The 18,181-nt window shown below is 41.8% G+C and overlaps 2 protein-coding genes across 2 annotated transcripts in view; both read left to right on the forward strand.

Moving 5' to 3' along the window:
* Positions 1-2,298: 2,298 nt before the first annotated feature.
* Positions 2,299-13,179, forward strand: LOC120725386 (echinoderm microtubule-associated protein-like 1). Its single transcript, XM_040018248.1, has 7 exons — positions 2,299-4,390; positions 9,403-9,597; positions 10,165-10,294; positions 11,050-11,151; positions 11,592-11,623; positions 11,722-11,748; positions 12,049-13,179. The coding sequence occupies exons 1-7, from the start codon at positions 4,231-4,233 to the stop codon at positions 12,321-12,323; spliced, it is 921 nt and encodes a 306-aa protein (XP_039874182.1). The 5' UTR covers positions 2,299-4,230; the 3' UTR covers positions 12,324-13,179.
* A 3,684-nt stretch (positions 13,180-16,863) lies between these two features.
* The window catches only part of evlb (Enah/Vasp-like b), a 48,169-nt gene continuing 46,851 nt past the window's right edge, over positions 16,864-18,181 (forward strand). Inside the window, exon 1 of the mRNA XM_040017594.1 lies at positions 16,864-17,369. Coding sequence (XP_039873528.1) covers positions 17,365-17,369 — 5 coding nt within the window. The 5' untranslated portion in view covers positions 16,864-17,364. The remainder of the gene's footprint in view (positions 17,370-18,181) is intronic.

Consider the following 18,181-nt stretch of genomic DNA (forward strand, 5'->3'; position numbering starts at 1 on the left):
TGAGCTTTATTGATTGGTCCTATTAGGGGAGAGACTGATGGGACACCCGAGACAGGACAGAATGCCCCCTGGGTTTCAAGGAGAAGATCCCCCTCGGATGCTGAAGTGGGACCAGTTTTCATCCTCTGAAACAAAAGTCACTGAGGGTCAGGAATTAGGCACTGTGTGAAAATTATTAGATTAAATGAAGTTTCTCCCTCCTGCATCAGATGACCACTCTTGCCCTTCTCCCAGATGTGCTGTTACATATTTGGCCCCTAGAGGGCATGAATCAGGTGTTGGAGAAGCATGTAGAGGAGTCACAAGGCCACATCCTAAACCCTTTCAGCAGCTTTTCCTTCTTTTCCTGCCCCCATTTTTTTTGAGTACTAGGAGAGATGCAGAGACTTCCTGGAAAATTAGATCAAGAAAGCTCAGCAAGGAGGCTGCCCCACGTTTTCCAGCCAGATTGTGTGTAGCTATCTACTCAAGTGAATTTCCTCCAAGCACCCCACAGGCACAGTCGCATCCTTCTTTAACATGGCAACAAGGCAGGGCAGGAAGTTTGTACGTGGCGTCCACAGTGGCGGGGTCACACACTGAGTAACCTGTGCTGATGCCTCACAGGAAGCGTGTCCACAGAAAGAAAAGTACCCAGAGCAACCCCTGAGATTCTGCTTTCTGTGTGGTCTGTATTGATGCTTATTGTTGGCGTATATTTTGGGTGGGGGTGGGGTTACAAATTATAGTGAAAGGTCTAGATATTTTTGGAGTAGAGAAGCAATGTGTGTATCAGATTATTGTCACTTTGTCTTGCTCTCTGAAAAATCTCTTGGAATTTTTTTTTGTTTGTTTGTTTTTCTGAAGAATTCTATAACATCCCGACTGATTTAATGTTCGATTCAGAGAATATTTATAAATTTTAAGTCCTTTGTGAAAATTCTGTGTTTGTGTTTTTATTTCAGAGCTTTTAATTTGTAAACTAATTGCAGGTTAATTGCGGTCACCTGACAGGTGTAGAGGTCATCTTGAAAGTTTATTTGGGTTAGATTCCTACCATTACAGGGTTATGTGTTTCTCTTCAAGGTTATCTAATTTTGCCTGTGTGCAAACCTTAGAGGAGGTTAGAGATTAGTTCACTGTATGCGATCAATACCGAGTTGATCAAAATTCCTCCACCAATGAGCCGTAGTGATGAACAGTGTCCACAGGAGGTCAGTGGTGTGACACCAGTGTTCAGGTCAGACAGGGTCGAATCCTACTCTGACCTCTACATTTAAGTATTAATAAGGGCACTGATTAGACAGTACCTGGTCATCTGTTAGTTTGAAAACAACAGGCGAAAGGTTTCAACCTTCCCCTGCCCGTTTTCCACGTCTCCGATTTCCCTCCCTTCATGTCCTCTGTCAGCAAAGTCATTATCTGCCTTTGCCCTTCATCCCCGTTCAGACCTCAGGGCATTAGGAGCGTTCAGCACACACACACACACCACACTGCAGGGCCTTAGTGTCTGTTACGCGGGGATAACAGCAGCCAGACCACAGGACGATTAGTGTGTCATAATAACATAACTAGCAGCACACTTTGACCTGAGAGGCCTCTCAAGTGCACCAGCCTGCTTAAAGACTAGTGGCTGCGTGGTAATGGAGCCGAGAGAGTATATTAAAAACTCACTGTGGGTGGAATAAATGGTGACCTCTTGTGAATAAGATAGCAGCGGAAAGCAGTTTAGGGTGGAATAAATGGCACTGATGTCAGTGTATTCAAATTGTGATGCCTTCATCTTAAACAAAGAAAAATGTGAGGGATCAGGGTCATTTCATTGTTTTTATTTCTTCATGCAAAAATAACAAAACAAAAGAATGTAAAACAAAAAAAAAATTCTTGTAGGCTAATCTTATTATTTTTATTTCTAAAACACATCCGCAGTCAGATAGGCCAGTTCCAAGTTTAAAAGGAAATGGTGCTGTCTGTCTTTTCCAAATCAAAAATTAGCTTACAACATTTTAAGTAATGAAACTTTTTTTTTTTTACAGGATGCACTATTTATCAAACGTATCCATCTTTTAAAGGCCACCTTTTGCATTTTTCCATACTATTATATAATTAATTTCAATTCATTTTATTTATACAGCACCAAATGACAACAACAGTCGCCTCAAAGCGCTTTATATTGTAAGGTAGACCCTACAATAATACATACAGAGAAAAACCCAACAATCATATGACCCCCTATGAGCAAGCACTTTGGTGACAGTGGGAAGGAAAAACTCCCTTTTAACAGGAAGAAACCTCCAACAGAACCAGGCTCAGGGAGGGGCGGGGCCATCTGCTGCCACCGGTTGGGGTGGAAGACAGGATAAAGACATGCTGTGGACGAGAGCCAGAGGTTAGTATATATTAGTTAATTAGAATATATACAGTTTTGCATCACTGGTCCGTACTAAATATTGTTTTCGATCCCAATGGGAAATTGTACCATTATTGCAAAGAAGTCAGGCATGTAAATCTTCACCAGAACCCTACTGATAATGTAGCAGGTGATCACTGGTCAATTGAAAGGAGTATTGAAATGAATTTACAATATTCAGATAAAAAACATGCATGGGTATGCCACATACCGAAATATATTTATAGGTTTTATATACAGATAAACTACAGAAATCCATTTAATTGATAATAGTAATTATAACCAAAAGTAACACCAAACCTTATTTAAACTTTTGAATAATACTTCAAATGTGAGTTTCTTTGTCTCTTATGTTTTATTTACTTTTTCCCTTTGTTTTCTGTAATGGTTTTGTCATCATTAGAAAGCTCCCATCCTTCATAACAGTCTCAGAGTTCTGATAATTGAAGCACAAGTTAATTCATACATAGAAACATGAAGTCACAGCCTGTTGTCCTCTATATTTCTTTGTTTAATACATTTATACTAAAACTAGCCTCTCGAATACTGTACTGAAGTACAAAACATTATGTGCTTAATGATTAATCAAGCAGGTACAATATTAAAATACTGGTGAATCACATAATACATGGGTAAAAATAAGACAATAATGTGATGTGATAGAATATGTAGAGAAAAACAAATATTTTTTGATTTCCTGTGTAAGTATATAGTTCGGCTACAACAGCATCGATCCACCAGAGGTGCACCTCGCCATGGCAGCAAGTCTGATGGGCAAGAAGCAAAATAGTTTTCCATGTATTAACATTGACATACTGCATTCCCCATGTATGCTTGATCACAGTCAAACTGTTTCATGATCTTCATTTCAATTATTTCAACAGCAGCAAGCATAGGGCACAAAAAATGGCATTAAGAATTAACTTAAGACATTAGATAACCAAATATTAAAAATAAAACATTCTGCAGACTCAAGGTTGTCCTTTATATATGAAGCCAGAAAGCTGCTTTGACAGATCAGCAAATGGAAGCATCTGCTAGAGAAAGAATCAATCCAGCAAATGCAAAATAGACAAAAAGCCAGCTTACACCGGGGGAGACCCCGGCACAATTGCCTAACTAGCTTTTCATCTGCTCTTCTTTCTTTCTCTGTTGGTCTAATTACCACGTCCGGCTTATTGTCCTCCTGATGACTGTAATTAATCAAGTTCTGCTGCCTAATCTCTGAATCTCATCATCCTTACAGTACACTAGAGCCGGCCACTCCGGATGGTATCCTGATGTAAGCTGTTTTGGGGAGTGCAATTGTGTGCGTCTCTGCAACTTTGCATGCAACAGCAAATTGCATGGTCCCACCCTGCTGTTTGTTTTCTTTTCTTTCTTTTTTTGTTGGCAGTGTTTATCCTCTGCATACAGGTCAGTAATTGTTACTCATCTTCTCCTCCTCCTTAGAGCAGTAGGTGGATGTTTGCAGACAGGAGTTGAGCTATTTATCTTCCAAGAAGGTTTATTTAGCATCAAAGTGTTCTCCCTAACTGAGGCCTCCTTGGCTCCTGTCTACAGAGAGAGAGAGAGAGAGAGAGAGAGACTCCTACTGTCACAGCCTTGTCCTCTCTTGAGCTTCGGATGGCTTACCGGCTCCTTAATCTGTCCTATGAGTGACATCACCCTCTGCCAGCACGCTCCACTTATTTCTTACAGGACAGCAGGCGAGAGGGAGGGAGGGAAAGCATTAGGTGGTGTCCACTGGTTTGTTAGGAAAGGTGAATTAGCTCAGCAGCAAAGCTTTGGAGAGTAAGTAAGAGTAAGGTGGGATCTTGCTTGCACACTTTGCCTGGGCTATGGCAGAAGGCACAGCGGAGGGAGACAGTCACATGGAGGAGCTGCTGGATCACGGTCTAGGCATGGAGGAGACAGCCCACGGCCTCCTGAGGAGGCCCTCATTGAAGGAGAGCTACCACAGCGACTCCCTGCTGGCACCAGACACTGACTTCATGACAGGTATACGGCCACAGCAGCTCGTTCTCTCACGTACATCACTTCCATGTAGTTTTGGTCTGACATCTGCTTGCACACAGATGCATGGAGGAGGACGCTAAGCCCAAAGTAAATGAGCTGGTATGTGAAAGACCAATTACACAGCTATTTTCACTATTATTGCTGTGCATTCCTCATACACAGTGGCAGAGCGTGTGTTGGATGCAACACGTAATGCAATACACACAGTTCTCACTACACAGGCCACTTTATTAGTTACAGCTGTGAAATCTCCTCTGAGACAAGTTTGGCGTTTTAACATTTTACTCCTTAAAAACTCAAAGCTAAACCAACATTAAAGGTGAAAGAACAGTTAGCTTTTTGATGTTAGAAAAAACTGACCAAAAAAGCAGAGCTCATGCACAACTGTTGTTTTGCATTGCACAGAGTTTTGCAGGTGGACCTAAGGTAAAGGGTCTGTGTGGCGTATGAATAAATCTTACAATGAAGAGAAAGAGAACTCATGCATGCATGATTTCCAATATGACAGATTTATTCAAATCAGTTTGTTATTTGTGTCCAGAAAACAAAACTAAAACAAATCTGAGCTGGAAACTTTGAAGAAGAATGTGACTCAACAGGTGTGTCTGACAGAACCTTTTAAGAACCTGATCGCCTTCTTTTCAGGCATGAATTATCGTTGTTACGATTGCTTTTAATGACACATTTTGTTTTTGTTCTGTTTCTTTCACATTCTCATAAATACACTGGCTAAAAAACCAACAAAACAAATAAAAAGAAAAGATCTTCCCAGGCTGCTAGATTGCTGTTCCTGGACCCTATTGGTTGTCAAACAAGATAAAGCCAAACACTAATCCTAAACATCTCTCTTACTTCTCACATGTGACATAGTCATAGTCAAGCTGTGGGTGTTGTGGGATGTGTCTTATCTGAGAAGATTTGGGGAAATGCCCTGTCCCTGCTGGGATATTAGCATCAGTGGACTAACATGTGAAGGACTGCGTGCGCACACGTGGCCTGTGTGTGTGTCAGGCTGCTGACTGCTGATACGAGCAGACGGTTGCCGTTCCTCCATTCAAGAGGCGCCAGCTGCAAACCGAGATTAAAACGCTCCATTGGCTCTCCGTGCTGCAGTTATAGCTCAACGTATTTGCATTTTGCTTAAATGTATATAAGTTTGTGAAGTCTGGAAGCCTTCACTGCGATAACTTGGCAGTGCGTGCGTGTGACTGTGTTTGAGAAACGGCAGATATACTTAATGCACGGGGCTGCATGTGTGTTTACATTTGCCTGAGCAGCGCTGAGGGTGCCTGCCTGTTCTTTGTAGGGCCGAGTTAGTGCAGAGACTGAGCTCTGGGCTGCTAATTCCATTTTACAGCACTGGGATTATGTGCTATTCTAATCTCAGTCCCATATGGGCTGCGTGGAGGTAGCACGAGGATGATGTCATGGTCAGGACAGGAGGAGAAACAGAAGATCACATGCCTACACAAAAATCACAACTCTCCATGAGAGGCGGATTACTGCCTGAATAATTACACTGAAAATCGTCATCCTGGACAGGTCAGCGCTTAGACTAGATTCTCAAAGGAACTACGGCAACAAGTGAGAGTTAAAAATAGTTTGAACGTGCACTTTATGCACTTCACAGACGCTACATTCTGAAAACATCGAAAGCATTCAAACAACAGTGTAAGTTCCAAACCTGTCCACGTGATTGGAGTTTAAACTGCATATTATATAATAGTGGTCAATGCAGTTGAGATTATTATTATTATTATTATTATTGTTATTATTATTTCCATCTGATTCATCGTTTGGTATGAGTGTATTCATTTAAAGCAATGCATTATCAGGGATTGTAACATTTAGTCCTCTTACTGAATCTGGAAAATTGTAAAATATTCAAAGTAAAATCCCCCATCAGTATGAAATAGTGTAATATTACTGCTGTATTTAAGACTGGGCTCATTTTAAAACTTTATGCTCAGCATCATATTCTATAAATCGCTGTCCTGTGAGTGCCACATATCTATGAAAGAAAATCAATTGTTCATGAGCTCAGAAAAACAGTTTTCAGAAAGTATTTAAAAATAAAATAATGAAGAAAAATCAGCTGAATTAAAAGGCTTGAGCAGTGTGCTGGTTAATTGTTAACTGTCAACAGGGAGGGATTCAAATGAAAAATCAAGGTGAAGTGTTGGCAAAACAGCTGATTAAACATGGTAGACTGAGATATTCTCATAAATGCTAATCTGAAAGTGCTGTGAGTCTGCACCTGCTTAACTTGGCTGTTTTATTCGATCGGACATGGTCACAGCTGCTGTCCTCTCTCCATCATTGTCAGCGCTTTTCTTGAGTGCACTGAATGAGTTATTAACAGCTTTTTCAAACTCAATCTTTTCTACATTCACACATGTTGACCGTGGGTGGTTGGCAAGAGGGAACTCATCTGGTACGATGCTAAATCACTGAAGCTCATTCACTTGCTAATCCTAGCTGTGTTTCTATATGAAGCCTCATGACAACTCAGTCTGAGACTAAAGGAGAGAGATCATTATACTTTAATTTAAGTTTATTTTTTATATTTCATAAGCTGAGCAATGTTGCCTTGCTTGTCTTGAACTCCGCTGCTCGTGACTGACAAGTCGCAATGATATCAGTGTTCTTGGGTTACTGTTTACATTCCCTTTTGGCTCTTCACACGTGGTTTTAAAAGATTAAGATTATGGTCAAAAAGTCCAACTTGAGTCATCAAGAAAAAAGTAGGAGAGATCACAGTGGTTATTATCCATATTTTATATACAAATGGCAGCTTTTACATTAGCCCTAAGCTATTTGTTTATGTGTTACTTGTTACCTTTTTATCCACCAGTTCTTAACGCTAACTTTTTAAAACGTTGTAGCATTACTTTAGTTTTTCTGCCTTTTGTCTGTTTGAGGTATTCTTAACTACTGTTTGTTATACTCTTGCCCACTTTTAAGCTATTCTTTAGTAATTTTATACTTTTAACCCCCCCCCCCCCTTTTTTTTTTAGCTATTCTTAGCTACTCTTTAGCTTTTTTATACTTTTAGCCTTTTTAAGCTTTTCTTGACTCACCTTCAGCTATTTTATACTGTAGTTCGGTTAAAATTCCAGATATTTATGCATTTTTTGCACTTTTAGTCACTTAACCATTTTTTGTTACTTTTCTATTTCTATTACTATTTATATTTATATCTGTATCTATTACTCTTACCTATTACCATTATTAGTATATTCAGTTTAATTAATTAAACCCGAGAGCCTGTTCAGCTAAACGGATCTAGCAAGCAACCCATATGCTGTAAGTTTAAAGCCGCGGCTGTGCTTTACTGTGTCTTTTCCCCTTAGCTGAGCTATCTCTCAGCTTTCTTGTCTCCACTCTTTTATCACAATAAAGGTACAAGGTGCAACAATTGTTACAAAATAAATCTACTGAGGCTAACACGTTTTCATGCAACAGTGGTATTATGGTTTGGACAGCTAACTCATTATGCTGATGTACTTTTTAATCAAACCAAAATGCTTACTTAATCAAATTAGTTGAGCTTCTTCACGACTTATCCTCACAGCCCCTGGCAAACTGGATAAGTACCCCCTCGGGTAAAAGCACCCCTGGTTGGGAATCAGAGTTTTTGTTGACTTAAGGAAGCAGATTATGCAACTGATCCCTGATCCTTCTTGTATATTCTGGCTGAGCACGACTGGGAAATGATGCCGCTCAGCTGACTCCTGTTTCACTGGGTTTTTTTCTTCTTAAATCCTGTGCAACCACAAAGATGCATTAGTTTTTATTTGTCTCTGCCTCATCCTCCCCGTTACTCAAAGTGACATCCTCTGTAAACTGTAACTCTGTGGATGTGCAAGATGTTTACAGCTTCACGGCACAAGAACAAGCAGTGTCTCAGGTTTATCTCTGCTGCTTCCTCTCTGTGTCCCCAGCGCTGTTAGTGACAGGGGGCTTACGTGTGGGGGCGGGGTCAAAGAGGCTCAGGCTGTGGGATTAACATTGTAGTCTGCACACACGCACACACACACACATATACACACAGAGACACACATGCAAGTACACTTACACGTACACACAATTTAGGCTGGATTGGACGACTGCAGAGTTTTTAAGCATTATCAGCCCCGCCCCCACCTTCATACACTCTCATCCTGAGTAAAGGGCTTTAAGCTCTGTCATACACAACTGCACATCACAGATTGTACCCGGCGACCACCAAGGAAACGTGAGAGGATCTAAACACCAAGACCCTCATCTCCTGCTGCAGATGCTGTAATACCATTTGGATGCTCTAAAAAAACAAAAAACAAAAGGCGGCTAAAATACCAGAAAGGCTGATCTTGTGTGTGTGTGTGTGTGTCTGTGTGCGACATAAGTGGAGCAAAAGAGATGAAATCTTAGTGGACGTCAACGCCAGCGGATCAAAATTAGATGGAGGGAGAGCAGGCCCGTCTGATAGGAGCAAGAGGAGGAACAAGCACTGAAAAAGTATGCTCGCGAGAGGAGAGGAAGAGGAGGAAGAAGTCTGGAGGGGTGGAGGAAGGCCCTGCTGGCTTGCAGAAGCACCGTGACTGCTCCTCAGCTTCCAGCATCTCCCACGGTAGCCACCTTTGACCCATTGTGACCGTGTTGGATTACAGATTGCCTGCAGTTAAAGATGAAGCAGAAATCACTTGAAGAGAAATGATGGTGGCAGAGATGTTTTGGATGTGTGCTTTGACGCCATTGTTTACACGCTGCTGCATGGTGTCTGCGGGGATGATCTATGTCCAGCTGTGTGATGACCTCATTAGATTTCTACAGTGCAGCCATGAAAAAGGGAACGCTAAAGAGCTCGCCCCTCTCTCTGATTACACCTTCTATAGATCTTGATGTCAAGTCAGCTGCTTGCATCTATTTCAGGCAGGCAGTTGTTTAAAGGAAGCATTTTTTTTCTAATGATAATGCAAAACATGTCATGCTATCTGTCCTCATATCTGCAGACGACCGCAGCTCGGCCAGCGGCCTGGATGTGGCCGATCGGCTGACATATCTCGAGCAGAGAATGCAGATGCAAGAAGATGAAATCCAGCTTCTGAAGATGGCTCTGGCTGACGTCCTGAAGAGACTCAACATTTCTGAGGAGCACCAAGCAGCTGCTTCTGCTGCTGCTGGCAGGAGAGCACCGGGGGCCAAAGGTGAGCAAAGATCTACTGTCATATCTACAAGCCAGTGGAAGGATTTCAGGTGTGTCGATACATAAAGTGCTTTAATCCCTCAGCCTGCTGTACACGAGAAGACATCGACTTTTTTATAGATTGTACATGATGTGCTTGATTCAGTCATTCTTCCTCAGGTGCATTTGCTAGAATGGGACTATATTATTAAAAATGCGCATAATGGAGAAAATAAAAGATGATTTAAAGAGACGGGTTTTGTTTTGTTGATTAGGTCTATATGTAGTCACAGAGTAAATCGAATATCACAGTTTATCAAATCCAAGCATGTGTGCTCAAATTTTAGAGATAAATCTCACAAAGCAGAGTAAAGTATCACTTTGAGAAGCTGAATCAAATCATTTTTGTTTTGCTTAATCCCAGAGTCGTGCAAACCCAGTTATGTGCTCAGTGTTTAAAGACAGAAATGCTAATAAAAATCCAGTCATGGCTTTTTCTCAAAAGGGACTTTGTTTGTGCAGGCAACAAAAAGAGCATTCACAACAAACACAGTTCACAGAATATGCGTGTGTGTGTTTGCTCCCACAGCCAGGCCAGTGTCTCTGGCTCTGCCCTCCAGAGCCCCCATGGTGACCCCCAGCACAGCTTCTCTGAAGAAGAGCACCACGCTGCCCTCCAGCACCACAACCAGGAACTACAGCCCAACACCACCCCGAAGGTACCCTGTCCTCTGGGAGGGAGCTGGAGATTATTTTCACTTTTTGAATATGTGCAGGAGATCACGTTGTGTATTTTCCAAGCCGACTTAAATGTCTGCCGTTAAACGAGGCATTAAATTTCTTTACTGCTCACTGTGGAATGATCTCACACAGCAGACCTTCTCACCCCACCTCACCCAGAAGAGAAGTCTAACGTATACGAGCGTGTGCTAATCAAGCAGCTTCAGTCTTCATTAGCGAGCTTCGCTTCTCATTATTTAACATGCAAAGGCAATCAGAAAGACAGCCTCCGGTATCTAAGAAACTGCACACGGATGCTCCGTAACGATCCCCAACACCAGCCTCTTCTTTTTCAAAGCAATAAAGCGCCGCTCCATTTTCTGCACATCTCTTCCTCTCAATTACATTTCAAATGATACTGCTATTAGATAGCATTAGTTAGAGAGCATGATAAGCTATGTCTGTGGCACCTTAATGTGCTGGTGCTACATCTGGGCTACTCTGATATAATTGCACTGAGAGTGGTAAATCTCCATTCACTCAAAACCGGCCGCTCAGTATGAGGAAAAAGCAAGACGGAGAATCACCCTCATCATCGCGCTCATCTTTATTAAAGCGGGTTCATTTCTTTCCACTCTTATTTCACCTTTCTAATTAATCTCTCCTTACCTTCTGGCTCTTTCCTCTTTCTCTTCTGTGCTGTCCATTTCTTCTTCTTTTTTTCTGACCCCACTCGCTCTTTTCGTCTTTCCAGCGGTGTGAAGAGCCCACCCGGTAGCGTGAAAGACAGCCCGTGTAAGACCGCTAGAACACGACCCGCCTCTGCAGCCTCGAGCAGCAAGAAAGTTCAGGACAGGTGAGAAGCTGTTATTGAATTTCTAAATTTACACACAAACAACAAACTTAGGAGTCTGTCAAATTTACAGCACAGTTGTGTAACAGTGTTTCAGATTTCTTTGCCCACGCACACACTTCTCACAAACCAGATCATGTGTGGATCTCTGCTGATTTCGAGGTGACTTACGGCCGATTTTGTTTCTAAATTTAAATCAAAGTTATTTCCGCCCCAGACATCCTGTTTCAAGAGCAAACGCGGGGCACGAGCACAGGAAACCTTTAATTAGGCCTACTCAACCGGAAACTGATGTGTCAAGATTTCAGCCTTTTATAGTCGGATGAAATCTCCCTTCAGATCTGCTAACTCTCTCTTTCTGTCCCTGCATCTCTTTGTTTCTCTCTCCCACTCGTGTCCTCTGGCATCTCTGTATTATTTTTCTCTCTCCGTCAACATAACAGCGGCAAACCCAGAGAGGATGCAGTGAATGTAGGTAAGTTGACTGGTTCCCGCCGGCAGCATTCAGAACAGGACTGTGAAAGAAACCCGGCGTTGTTTAACTCTGAATCCATGTGTGTTGCTTTGCTGCAGGAACCAGGCGTGTGACACACTGCAAAGGTAGGCTTCGTCCCTGTCTGACACCCCCAGTAACGCAAAACAGCCACTGTTTACATTTATAATGAAGCGAATCGTGCTTGAGCTCCTGTTTTATCTTCATCTTTTCATATTTCCACATCTCACCATGACTTGTGTGCCTTCCCTCGCCCCTTCCACCCTTATTTTTTTTTGTCTTTCTTTCATCCCATCCACACCCACAATCCGCCCTTCACGCTCTCTTCATCGCTCTCCTTTCCTGTCACTCCTCCACTCTTGCCTCCTTCTCTCTCCGTCCTCACCTCACTTCACCGCTTCACTTAGTGACTATGCAGATCTATCTGAGCCCCCTCACAAGAAAGACTGGGTCTTCTGAAGCTGCCAAGTCCGCTTCTGCGGTGCCCGCCCACAGCGGGCCCGCGCCCGCTCCTAATCGCCCTCAGGGGAAGGGGGGCGGCAAGCCAGAGGCGAGGAAAGCAACCCCATCCTTCACCTTGAACTTCCAGAAGACCTCAAGCGGCCAGAGCGCACCGCATGACACGTCGAGATACAAGAGCCCCATCAAATCACCCAGCCAGTACTTTCAGATTTGTTACTGACACGCAGGTGGACCACAGAGGACAAGAGCTGCACTCTTCTTCTTCACTTTTAATGCACAAATAGGGAAAAGTGTGGACAATTTATTTTTTCCATCCCTGCTACTGAACGTACTAAAACCCCAAAACAAATATGTGAAAGCCTCAACGAACCACTTGAAACCTACAAATACAGGTTTTGTTGCAATTCAGCAATTGGGACTTATTTCTGAGGATAGAGTGAAAGCTTTGATGCATTCGTAGCCACACCGCACAGCATAGCAATAGCTCAATTTGTCACACGCTGGTACCTGCACAGCGCTTCACCGAAGGCCTGTGTTCACCGCTAATGTTTGTCTCCATCACGCTGCGTGAGAAGTTGCCAAGTGCGTGGGCACCGAGTGTGCGATGTAAGAGAGAGGCTGGGGTTTTTTTTTTTGTTGTTGTTGTAACTCAGTGTGTGCCAGCGAGTCTGTTTGCTGTGATGTTTTCGGTTTCGTAGCTGATGTCCCACCTTAGATCCCACCTTAGATTATTTACAGTGTGTACCCAGAAAGTCTCATTTTAAATCAGGAGAAACAATAAAAACAAACACTGTGAAAACACTTGTTGTGGTTCCGTTTAATGTGTGTGAGTGTGTGCATGTGGTGGAGGCTGGTACCATAATAAAAGAAAGAGGTGGTTTACAGCTGTGCTCCAGCTTTCAGCTGCTCATAGCAACTAATATGGGGCCACTTTGATATGATGACAGCAACGGGCTTTTATGAGGTAGCTAAAAAGAACTAATGGCTGCTGAACACTTTGATGAGCAGGAAATTGTTGAAAATCACGTACTGTGACCTTTTTTTTTTTTTAGCATTCAAGTGGAGATTTAAGAGAATTACAAGAGCAACAGTTTCTGGTTCTACAGTTTCCACAGCCTGCAATACTGGAGCTCTGAACGCTCCAGTATTAGCTTTCACAGATTTGATTGTTCCACGCATATGAACTGTGAAAGATCTTGGAATTTCCCTTTCTCAGAAGAAAGCTGAGGATGAGGAGCCTCATGGAGTAAGCACACACAGCCAAACATTAGCTGGCCTGTTAACTTCAGCTATTACTCACACTGGCCCAAAGCTGTGTGACTGGACAGCAAATAGACTTTGTAATAGAGAGCTGGAAGGTTACAGGCTCTTTAATTCACACGCACTTTCCTTTGGCAAAGCCTTGAAAAGTCTAGGTGTGCAGTGAATGTGTCTATGAGCAGGTGCGTCACAATTGTTCAGGTGTCCTGTGATTCGTCTGCAATGTTCCCATGACTTTATCACATTGAACTTTTAGAGTAAGTGACAAACCAAAATGTTTCAGTCTAACCTCGAGATCAGTCAAACTAAAGCTTTCTGCTGAAATGCTGCCCCCCCGTGGTGTTAGCAAGATCAGAGGTCATGAACTTTAAATACATGTACCATTTAAAAAAAAATTAAAATAAAATGTGTCATTAATCAGTTAAAATTGGAAATAAATAAATTAATACATTTCTTGTATATTTAAATAAATAAACTGAATTTTAATTTGAAGTAACTTATATATTAAATCAGTTACTTCCAGTTTTAATGTATTAATGACACATTTAATTAATTATTTAATGATGTATTTAATTAATTCATTTGGCATTTGAGGCCTTCGATACAGAGAGTGAGCACATTTTTCTTTTAGTATTTAGAAATCAAATGTGTTAGACTTGAAATGGAAGCAAAAGGTGATTTTTGACCATAAATATTTTGCATTTTGTCAGATTATGTTTATGGATGAACTGAAGATTTATAAATGACTGTGACAGGACACCCTCCCTCGATGGCACTCACTTCCAAATGATAACTAGACTGATGGTTAAATCAAAAGCAAAATGTACATGTCTGTACTGGAAGCATTAGAGTGCAGCTAGCTGTGGCAGTTGCTATCCTGTGGCTACTCACCATTTATTTTTTGTAATTCAGTTTAGTTTCAATTAATTCCAGAGTTTCAAAAGTCAGTTGCTTTTTGTAGGTTAGCTTTTTGGTTTGAAAATGTTTAGTTTTAGTTTAGTTTTTACTCATTTCTGTGTCAGTTTTAGTCTTTTTTAAAAATATATATTTATATTGAATGGAGGGCATATGTTAGAGGCACAATTTAGGAAAATCAGTACAGGTGTTATAGGTGTTAAAACACTGAACTTTTTGAAATCAGCTAACTCACAGTGATGTAGAGAAGAAAAGTCTCATGCATCGAAACCTCGTCGAGCAAGTTAATTAAACAAACACACACACAACAACAACAAAAAACAAGACGAAAACAAGCAAAGACAAAAACTGAGGAGGTCGAATGCTGGTGACCTTGAGCTTAAGGTCAGAGGTCAACTTCTTTAATAATCACCTGGGATATAAAAAGTGATCTATCTACAGGATAATGAGGGACTGCGAGTATCTTTTAAAAATATATATTTTATATATATATATATATATATATATATATATATATATTTTAATTTTAGTCAACAAAAGTATTTTTTAATATCTTATATTAATATTTTAGCTGACTATAATAACCTTGGTACTCACCCATCAGAACTTCATTTGGGGCTTGCGCTTTTCAAAGTCACTGCCTGAATCCAAAGACATGGAAGTCTTTTCTCTTTTGATCATAAAACACTTGCCAAAAAAAGCCTAGCTCTTGCATTAGCTGACATCAACAGGTTTGCACACATTATCCACAAATGACAGAGAGCAAGGAAAGGATGTATAAGTAATATATTTCCCAGCATGCTAGCTGGACCTCCTTCATGTTCTGGGGACACTGCCTCAAATGTTTAAAATATCACATATTCTAACATCGTAAGTTACAACACATTTAGAATGTGTGCAGCATCTGACACACATAGTTTCAGTGTTTCAACAGAAAAATTTGCATCCAAAAAAGATTTAACACAGAAAAAGCAGTGCAGGAAATTTGTGACCTCAAAGTGCATCCTCCACACACACACCTTTTTTTTTAAATTCAGTGTGGGGGTATTTGTTATTGACAAGATTTTAAAATATAGAATGGCTATCATTTTCACAGGGCGTCCCAGTCATAACATACACACATGACCCCAAAGGCTCCTCATTTTTTCTGTGCTGACAAGTTTTATAATAAAATATTTTTTCGGCTTTTTCCTCATTTTTATTAACTTTTAAGTTCCCCAAAAAAGTTTCAGATTGTTTAATTTTTCTAGGATGTAGTTTTTATTTTTAATTCATTTCAGGGCACCATTCACGTGCTTAAAAATGGTTTAGAGCAGAGGTGAAAAATTTCTCAGAGGGCCACATAAGAAACTGGGACTGTTGTGGACGGTCGGACCAATCAAAGCTATTCGCTCCCTCCTATAGAGCCTTCCAATATTAATTAAGGTTACCAAGAGAATGTGAAGAAAAAGGCTGCAGTGACTTTATGTCAAGCAGTTGTCCAAAATATTGCACGCGTTGTGTTGAAGAGATCCAAGATTCAGTTGAAGTTAAAACGTCTGTATTTTTCATGTAATACCAATTTGTACCACAAGATGGTGTAAGGAGTCAATGTGACCTTTATTCAGTCATTAAAAAAACTAAATAACAAAAACGGCAAGTATCCAAAGCCTCTGCAGGAAGTTGGTAGGACTTAAAATAAAGTAAAAAAAACAAAACAAACAAACAAACACCGCCCCCCCCCCGAGAAAAAACCCCTGCACAGTCAGTGATTTTAGCACACCTTCAGTGAAACAGCGCCCCCAGGTGGAGATAGTTTTAGTTACAGTTTGATAAAGTACATTTAACTGTTATTTCTGGACACCTAGATTTTACATATATGATAAAACGTGAATTTTATTCATTATAGAAATTGGCAGTGGTTTTGTCTCATACTAGCTTTCATCAGACCCATTAGATTTATGAAAAAACAAAAACAAAAAACCCCAGATCAGACCTGACTTTCATGTACAATCAACAGCATACCAGTGTGAACATAAATCGCACCATACAACCCAACGATCCCATTTTCCTGAAAAGCAGAGCCACAGTTCTGGAGCTTTGATCGAGTCTGTCTGTCCTCCACGTGAGGAGACAGATGTTACAGATGTTACAGTGCCATTTTTCTACATGCAGTGATGATATGAGTTGGTCCCATCAGCCAATGAAAGAAAATACAAATTTGAAATAAGATGCACACACACACACACACACACACACACACACACACACACACACACACACACACACACACAGTCATCGACATCATACAGTAATATAATACTAGCCTATTTCTCCAGGGTCTTAAAGGCTTAAAGTATTTGTGGTAATCGTGGGTTTCTCTCCAATCACTGTAAAAACTATTTCCAGGTCTACTGCCTAATAAAACGACTCTGATAATATATTTTTCTCTAAAAGGATTGCGCATAATTCATGTGGTCCAACTTTATGTGCTCAGAAAAACACAGGGAGTTTAGTTTACCTACCTGCCCTCATCAGCTGCACAGTTGCAACCTCGCCGGGATGAGGGCGCTGCCGTGCAGCAAAACCAGCCACACTTGAATATTCCAGCAGCCTGCTCTCTCTCACTCTCTCCCTGTACCCCCTCCTCTTTGCCTCTCCATCCATCCAGCCTCCCAGTGGTTGGAGGCAGGAAAAGATGGCACCTCAAAAGCCGCTGTCAGCCACTCCGCCCGGCTTCTCGTCCTTAGGAAAGCGGCGTGCTGCCCTCTGAAGTGGCCCCGACCGAACCAGCAGCCGCCTGAAACACAACGGAGGAGGATCTTTTTTTAAATTATTATTATTTTCTATTAATATTATTTTTTTTAAAGACAGACCCGAAAACTGTGGGCATCCGTGTAGCATTTTTCCACACCCTCTCGCCTTTTCCACCCTCAGCATCTGCACGTCCAGCCCGCTGCAGGCTTCGCAGTTGTTTTCTTCTTCTTCCTATCAAAACCATACAGATCTGCTGCTATTGCTGGACCTGGATCGTTTCTATTAGAGCCGAACTTGAGGACGAAGGACTGAGCTCACAGGGAGCATCACTGATTTCATTCAGAAGGACGATGAGGTAAGGAGAAGCATGCGTTGGTCTTTCCCTGCACATAAAAGCGCAGACTTCTGCACTGGTTGTGGTGGTGGGTTTCCTTTTTTTAGGGACATTAAGGGGGATGTGGGGCTGATTCACAGGGAATCTGGACAATTTATGGGATGCAGCTGAATTTAGAGGCCACAGTAGGTGTATCACAGCCCGGGATTCACGGCAGCACGCGCTTTTATTGACCGGTAGGTCACCTGTTGGCCGACAGAATATGAACCTTTAAGAGAAGCACACTGAGGTCAGCCTTTGATTTAAAATAATAAGAATTAAAAAAAAAAATAGCCGACTCCAGTTCGCTCGGTGATGTTTCACGTGGAGGTACTCTGCACAAGCGGAAAAAAAGGTCTTGTCATGGGAACCAGACTACACGTGCAGTAGTGTGGCGTTACGGTGCACTTAATTAACAACACTTGCTGCGATTGCAGTTTTTAAACATCACCTGGAAAAAAAGGTGAAACCTGCGCAGCGTGCACGCTCGCACACACCTCTCCGCACGGGAACCAATCAGCTGTGAGCATTCGATACAGCGATCCAGACGCGGCTCGGAGATGAGGGCGCTGGGTTGACTAGACCAGTGTGAGTGCCTATCAGGTAAAACGTTACTGGCAAGCCCGGGTTTGTCGTCACAGCCTCCCTCCAATCAGCTGCGAGGCTGCCGCTTCACAGTAGTGGGTGAGGCAGCAGAAGCAGCAGCGTTTGGCACAGGTTCACCATGAACAGGAGGAAAAATCAGCTGAGTCTAATTGCTGTTGGCTTAGAAAGTAGAGTGGGTGACGGAGTGT

The sequence above is a fragment of the Simochromis diagramma genome, unplaced genomic scaffold (genome assembly GCF_900408965.1).
Source record: "Simochromis diagramma unplaced genomic scaffold, fSimDia1.1 OVJJ01000802.1, whole genome shotgun sequence".
Classification (NCBI taxonomy): Eukaryota; Metazoa; Chordata; class Actinopteri; order Cichliformes; family Cichlidae; genus Simochromis; species Simochromis diagramma.

What these genes read in the sequence shown, in the direction of transcription:
- LOC120725386 (XM_040018248.1), top strand. Translation starts at nt 4,231, where the DNA reads ATGGCAGAAGGCACAGCGGAGGGAGACAGTCACATGGAGGAGCTGCTG. An exon ending in AGACACTGACTTCATGACAG is followed by an intron (nt 4,391 to 9,402) that starts GTATACGGCCAC and finishes TCATATCTGCAG; the next exon opens with ACGACCGCAGCTCGGCCAGC. An exon ending in GAGAGCACCGGGGGCCAAAG is followed by an intron (nt 9,598 to 10,164) that starts GTGAGCAAAGAT and finishes TTGCTCCCACAG; the next exon opens with CCAGGCCAGTGTCTCTGGCT.